The 7,458-nt window shown below is 37.7% G+C and overlaps 2 protein-coding genes across 4 annotated transcripts in view; both read right to left on the bottom strand.

Moving 5' to 3' along the window:
• sh3bgr (SH3 domain binding glutamate-rich protein) overlaps window positions 1-1,371 on the bottom strand; it is a 28,915-nt gene extending 27,544 nt beyond the window's left edge. For all 3 annotated transcript variants that reach the window (XM_016247541.1, XM_016247542.1, XM_016247543.1), the window contains exon 1: window positions 1,220-1,371. In XM_016247541.1, the coding sequence (XP_016103027.1) occupies window positions 1,220-1,264 (45 nt within the window). In that variant the 5' untranslated portion in view covers window positions 1,265-1,371. The remainder of the gene's footprint in view (window positions 1-1,219) is intronic.
• A 5,481-nt stretch (window positions 1,372-6,852) lies between these two features.
• The window catches only part of get1 (guided entry of tail-anchored proteins factor 1), a 4,828-nt gene continuing 4,222 nt past the window's right edge, over window positions 6,853-7,458 (bottom strand). The window contains exons 3-5 of the mRNA XM_016247531.1: window positions 7,376-7,443; window positions 7,120-7,234; window positions 6,853-7,004 (exon numbers count right to left, since the gene is read on the bottom strand). Coding sequence (XP_016103017.1) covers window positions 6,931-7,004; window positions 7,120-7,234; window positions 7,376-7,443 — 257 coding nt within the window. The 3' untranslated portion in view covers window positions 6,853-6,930. The remainder of the gene's footprint in view (window positions 7,005-7,119; window positions 7,235-7,375; window positions 7,444-7,458) is intronic.

Raw genomic sequence — 7,458 nt, 5'->3', positions numbered from 1 at the left:
CGTAAAGGCATTTATTTTCAATAAAAATTAAGGAAATAATCAAAAAGTTGAAAATAAAGTATGGGGTAGGGTTAGGGTAGGTGTAGGGAGGGCTTTATTGTACCAATAAGGTGGCATCCATTTAATAATTAAAATTTTAATGATAATTTGCACTCCATACGTCATTATTGCATACTGTTTTATAATGTACTACAATACTGAAGTGCAGATAATTGCCACTACTTGCAACAAGTAGTATACTTGATAGTAGAAATCCTGCTATTTTAACAGTGTAAATAGGTATTTGCACTTAGTGTAAATAGCATATTGCTAAAAATACTGCTATTTTCACTTAGTGTAAATAGAATCCATTGCTAATACGAGATTTGAAAAGGGAGGGAAAAAAAGTTCGGTAAAAGACGGGATTGAACCCAGGTCGATCGCGTCAAAAAGCCAAGGACACACGCTTATCTATCGGCGCCGCTGGAGCGGATGATTTACAACCACTTTTTAACTAAATGTAAATAGACACGCCGTATTTTTTATTCTATAGTAAGGGCAATTCATACAATACATTTAAACTGAGCTACTTTAATACCATCTCCGAACTTTCTATCACGACTCTGCTGTTCTTCGGCTGGTTCTTCTCTGTATACGTTGATTGACAGATGTCTCGTCCAGTCAGCGGGGAGTAATCCCAAACCAATGGCGCTGTCTCAAACTATACCTACCTCTTCCGGTTTGTCTGATTTGTCATTGTGTTTTCTGACTTGTTATAATGTTTTCTGAATTGTTATTTTGTTTTTTTAGACTTGCATTTGCGTTTGTAATTTGTTATTTTGTTTTCAGAATTGTGATTTGTTTTGCACTTCTCGGCCCCCGTATAATTATCTCTAAAAACACACAAACCAATAAATAAACATGTTTACCAATACCAGCAAAATTCGTTCTGATGAGCAACTGAAATCAATTCTGGAAGTTTCATGTTTAAAGGAATAGCTGCTGCAGTCTGGAACGTGATCTCAGAGATATTTAAGGAAACTGGCGGAGCTGCAACTGTTATTAGGTCACTCAGGATGATTTAAACTGACTTGAGTTAAAGCAGCTTTTATTTAAGAGTTTAAAATACATCCACCGCTGATTACTGCTAATATGCTTTGAGCTATCGATAGATTCAAACACAATCAAAGCGCTTCAGAGAAGTGACCTGTTGAATGACTGAACAATAACTTGCTCTTACCGCCGTCGATCCTGAGGAGGATGCCAGGAAGACTTTAATGACCATTTTGTGGAAATGCAAAATAAATGATATGGGGAAAAGTGTTTAAAGAAGACACTGGAAAGCACACGGCGCTGTAGCCTCGACTCGAGCCTCTCGGTGTCTATTTCTGTCCCCAGCGCCTCAGCATGTTGCCGGATTGGTGCGTTTGTCCCACTGCTGTCTGAGTGATTGGCAATTTCAGCTGTCTGTCCACATCAGGAGCTGCTAAAGTTAGTGCAACGACTTGCATATATGGACAGAGATGCTGTTTTTTAAGAAACGTGTCATTTGTAAACGTGTAAACAAAAACAAACAAAACACTTTTTTTTAACTAGGCTACTATTTAAAAACCTCTAGTTAATGCTAATCATCAGTATTGCTTTTATTATTACATTATATGATCCTCATCTTGTGATAAAAAGGAAAAATTCTCCACATTCTAAATTTCTCCAAATTCAAAACACATTCCAGATAATAAATATATGTGAACTGTAGTAGATATCTTGAATAGGGTTGCAAAGGGGTGGAACATTTCCGGAAACTTGGAAAGTTCCCACACTCTCGGGGTTGTTGTCAAGGGAAACCGCAGAGAATGTTGTCCTGGGCTCTGTGTTAAGGGGGGAGCCACTGAGGTCTTCTAAAGTAAGTTACTGACTTTAGGTGTAAAGTATTGGAGTAAATGTACTTAGTTAATGTACTTGAGTATCTATTCGGATACTTTGTAGTTGTACTGAGTATCAAAGATATTAGCAACTTTTACTCTCTACTTCACTACATTTTTGAATGAGTATCTGTACTCTTTACTCCACTACATTTGAAACGAGTGTTGCAGTTACACACTACATTTTGCATGGACCTAACTTTTTCTACAGCAGTTTATTTCTGCTACAAAAGACGTGATACTGCCTACTACAGGGCACCAAAAGTACTGCATCTTGTGCATTTTGCCCTTACTCACCCAGACTTTTCAACAAGGCTACTTTATGTGAATGCGAGTTCCTTAGCAAGTATTTGTGAATCACAGGTGTTTTACATATGAGATGAGGACATGACTGCAGCCAGCAATGAGGCCCAAACCAGCACAGCCAGTGCAAGAAGACTTCAGCTTTTTAATTTTACTTAACATTATTTTATTTATCCATTATACTGGAGACCTTTTTGAAATATATTGTTTTTGTTTGTTTGTTTTGTAATTTTGAGGTGTTCAGTATTATTTCGGTTTTAGAAAACTCTCTCACAAATCAACTCTTTCTTGTTTTTGTTTTATGCTCTCTGTGCCTTGCCCTGGACTTTTATGTCACTTCCTGTCTCCTGTGGCGTTTGTAGTCAGTTTGTAGTCATTGGTTCCCCTTGATTAGTCTCCTGAGGTGTGTCTTATCTTGTTAAGCTTGTTAGCCCCCTGTATGTATATATAGCCCTAGTTTTTCTTTAATTCCTTGTGAGCTGTTGAATGTAATGGTTGTCTCTTTGCCAGTCATTCTGTTCTCTTTGGTTTGTTCTAGTTTTTCCATGAAATACCAGCACATAGATCTTTGCCTCTGCCTGTTTTCCGCAACTTCTCCACAACGTTACAGTTTTTGACTAGTATGTCTCTTTGACTAGTGCATCTTTGAGCCTATATTTAGTATAAGTAAAATACTTAAGCACTGTTCAAATCAAATTCTCTAGACTTTTACTCGTTGTTTTGGAATTGGTGACTTGTAACGTGTAGTGGAGTAATTTTCACTGTAAGGTATCTGTACTTTTACTAAAGTATGGTTTTTAGGTACTCTTTACACCTCTGGTTACTGACTGGGCCTAGGAAGAGATAGCATAGCCTACCCATCAAAATTTGCTCCTGGGCTCTGTAACAGGACATCATAGAGGCTTGGGGGATGGGTGTTTTTGACTCTGGGCAATAAGAAACCAAATAAATAAATAAATAAAAATAATAATTCAATAAAAAACAGAGTGCCTATACACTAACTCCACCAACGGGTGGTTTGGCTCATAGACATAACAAATAGGCTTCTTATTATGTTATTTATTATGGTATGTTAGGTAGGCTATTTATTATGTCTATGGTTTGGCCTAGCCTAGCCTAGCCTAGCCTAGCCTAGCCTAGCCTAGTCTTGATTTGTCTGTTTCCTCATCTTCTGATCATTGCCTGTGTACTTTGGATTATCTCTCTCGTTTTGCCCGGTTGAGATACTGTTTGCCCCTGCCTGGACCTTGCTTTGTACCTGGATTTATCCCTCTAGTCTCGCCCTGTTGATTCTGTTTGCCGATCGTTGACCCACACTAGCCCTAGGATTATTCTTGTGTCTTGCCCTCTATATATACCTGTTGCCATTGTCTGACCTTTGCCTGTCTCTAACCATGTCTGTTAATAAAGCTTCGCACTTGGATCCACGCGTCTCGTCAGCCCCGTAACACCAGGAAACACCCAAAACATCTTAGTAATCGTTAAGCAAATATCTGATGGGTAATTTAAAAAAAAGGAAGAAAGAAAAGGAAAATACTGTTAAGTGTAGGCTACAGATTTGGAAGTGAAGTCTTCTAGATTATTTGAATTTTCTGTTTCAGAGAAAATTGTCACGGTATAGAATTAATATGAGTTGTGAATGTAAGTTCATGTTGACAGCTGACCTGACAGGAGATGAACTCAACAGCAGAGATTTATTTACAGAGATGGTGAGTGAAGAATTGACAACAGGTCAGTACAGTACTGATGCAGCAGTGAATAAAACAATATTGACGGGTGAGTCTTGCAGGGATACACTGGACATGAGGAGAACACTAGAAATACTTGTGATTATTGATGATGACAGAGATGAGGAAATGCAGGAGATAAGGATGCTGGGGAGATAAGGACATCAACAAGAAAACGTAAGACAAGTCATAGTCCAATAGCATATGTACACAAGGGAGCACAGACAATGGGTGTGTGGAGAAACTGCAGGTTTAAACAGCATCACTGCTGAAGTAATCTGTCATTGTAACTGTTAGCAAAACAACACACGCCTGCTCTAAATCTGTCACAGGGATGGTGCTACAGCTTCTTATGTTAGTGTTGAAGGAACTTTGATAAACTACTAAATTGTGAATTAGTTGTGACCTAATTACAAGCTCCTTTTGCAGATGTAGCAAACAACAGACCCAGATGTCCAATTTTCATTATCTACATAAAACAACCATTAATCCACCTGCCGAGTGTGTATGTAATTAAATCAAAGGCTTTGAAGTATTCTCATTTATGCCACAAGGCAGCACTGTATTACAGTGCATTTTTATTGCACAGTACGTATTATTTTACAGTAAATATTATTAATAACATTACTGATAAAATATTCTGGCAATAATTTACAGTGAAGCACATTCTGCAGTGAATTTGGTTTGATGCCATGCTTTTGTTTTTTGTAATTGTTGGCCAGTCAGACCATTGAAGTGTGACAGGACATACGGGGAACTGAAGATAGATAGGACAACGGGATACAGTCATACAACAAGTCAGTCAAGACTCAAACCTGTGTGCCATGATATGCTTATGTGCCAAGAGTCAGTTCTTGGTGATTCATTCAAAAAAAAAATTTTTACAATTACATTTTAAACTAAATACAGTGTAAAGAATATCTACATTTCTGTGATGATTACACATACATTGTGGCAGTAATATGTTATTTACGACATTGAGTGATCATTGACAGGGTAAGTTAGAAAATGTCTGGACTGTTGCTATAAAACACAATCAATTCTGATGCGATTTCAAGTTTTCCTTTCTCTTTGGAGTGTTACAAGCTGTTCGTGAATAGATAAGATCCCTAAAGTTGCAAAGACTAAAGTCTCAAACCCAAAGAGATATTCTTTATCAAAAGTTAAGACTCGTCCACGCCTACCTAAAACACCTCATTTAAACCTCATGTCTACGACACCTCATGTCTACGTCACTGTGTGGGAAGATTTGCATAACACCGCACAAAAAGAAGGCGCAACTGATTCTCGCTGTAGTATTGCTGCCGCCAACATATCGTGGAGATGCTGTTTCGTTGTGAAAGCGAAACTACTTTGTTTGGTCTTCCAAAAGAGGACACGACTAGAAATCACTGGTTAAGTTGTATTTACAATACTGTTCCAGAACAGTTCAACCCAAATATTCAGATGTGTCCAGTGCATTTTATGGAGGACGAGGACTGTTTCCTGGGAGAGTAGCCTACAATGCCGGTATTCTGGTGAATTCAGTTCCCGTTTTCCCTTCGCCGCGCATTCTGACCCAATATAGTCTATGATGCTGACAAATAACGCCGACTCACAGCCTGTAAGTACATTTTCACATTTAAAGAATTTGCCACTGATGATTCAAACGCGAGTTTTGAGCAGTGTAGAGTAGCGCTTGTTGTTTGTCATTTCTCCGATCACAAATGCAGACAATGTTTTATGTTTACGCGGCGCGATGTAACACAAAGCGTAAAAAGACAGAATAAGTCATTATAATCCGTAATTATGTCCCCACTGGATGCAACAAATGCCTCGTTTATAATGTGTTTTATTGTTTTGTCACGCATTACAGTATGGTAAGGGGCGTAACACTTCTGTCACAAGCTTGAGGTATTCGGCCAATCACAACGCACTGGATAGCTGGCCAATCAGAGCACACCTCGCTTTTCAGACCGATGAGCTTTGTAAAAATCGACGCGTTTCAGAAAGGCGGGACATAGAGGAGAAACAATAATGTACAGTATGTGGAAAATAATGTGTTTTTTTAACCTTAAACCACATAAACACATTTCATTACACCAAATACACAAAATAATGTTCTTTTTAGCAACATCATATGACCCCTTTAAAGTTGGACAACGCAACAAGACAGTGACCCAAAGCACAGAAGTAAATCAAATAAGGAAAGGTTGAAAAAATCTGAAAAAATTTGTTTTTCTGTCCTGACCTTATACCGATTGAGATGTCATAACTTTGTGCCGTCATAACGGCCCATAAGTAGTGATAAACTGAAACAGATTTATAGGGAGGGATGGTACAAAATTGGTCCAGAAAACCTTTTTTTGGAGGCTTTGCTGTTAAAGGAGCATCTACAAGTTACTGAATTCAATGCACTTACATTCTCCAGCCTGCACTGTGAATTATTACTCAATATTCAATGAAAATGTAGAAAAAAATTCATTTGTTGGTGTGTTATTAGTTTATTGAGATTAAATTAAATCAGACCAAATTGTACGGGAGGGGGGGGGGACATTTCAAAGGGTTCACAAGCGTATTCTTGTGTTTATTAATGCATGGACATTTTTCTTTGACAAACAAAAATCAATAAATACATTTGTAACACTGACAAAAAATACAATTATGGTACAAGCAATAAATAGAAAAAATCTTCGGTTTTGCTTGAAATTACAACAAACAGTAAAGAAAAGTGTTTCGCAATTTGTTAGGAATGTTTACATGTCAGCATTTACTAACTAAAAGCAAATAAAACCTTTAAATGTATTAAACAAGAAGTTGTAAACAACGAAAGCTAAAATAATTTTACTATAGACTTAAACCACTGAACGGAATGGTGAATGCCATTAAAAAAAAAAAAATAGACCAATCAGTTTGGACCATTCATGAACAAAATGAAGAAAAGCAAGAGAACTGAAACAAAATACAGAATACAGAAAAATTCAGTGACTGCTTGTTCATGTTGATGTAGCACTGTTAGATTAACTGACAGCATGTAGAAGGATGGCCACAACCTTGTTGCAGACAACTAGCCAGCATGTGATTCCAACACCACCTGAGATGAAGCAACAAAAACACTTGAAACGCCTCGTAATTATATTTATACTTTTAATCAATTTATCCCACCATCCAAAAGTGGCCATCGAATACAACTGGTGACATGGACATACCTGCAATTCCAGAAGGAAAGGCTACTAGTCTCTCTAGTGGAGCAATCCATTTACTGGGTACCACTGTGACCGGCTCTGCATAATACTTTAATATGAGCGAGATCATGAGGGCCGCCTAACGACAGACAGCAGAACACAGAACAAAGTGCCATTAGGAGGAGAGAAAATGAACAAATGATACATACAGACAGACACATGAATCATACATCAATCATATCAATACGCAAATTAAAAATGTTCCTCAATCCTCACCCACCTGAAGAATGTAAAATACAATATTTACAATCCATTTCATTTTTGCCTGCTGTGCAGTTCTTGATTTGACTGTAAAAAGAAAAA

Source organism: Sinocyclocheilus grahami, unplaced genomic scaffold (assembly GCF_001515645.1).
Source record: "Sinocyclocheilus grahami isolate Dianchi unplaced genomic scaffold, SAMN03320097.WGS_v1.1 scaffold841.1, whole genome shotgun sequence".
In the NCBI taxonomy this organism is placed as follows: domain Eukaryota; kingdom Metazoa; phylum Chordata; class Actinopteri; order Cypriniformes; family Cyprinidae; genus Sinocyclocheilus; species Sinocyclocheilus grahami.
The sequence above is the reverse complement of the archived record's forward strand: the minus strand, read 5'-3'. Positions and strand labels throughout refer to the sequence as shown.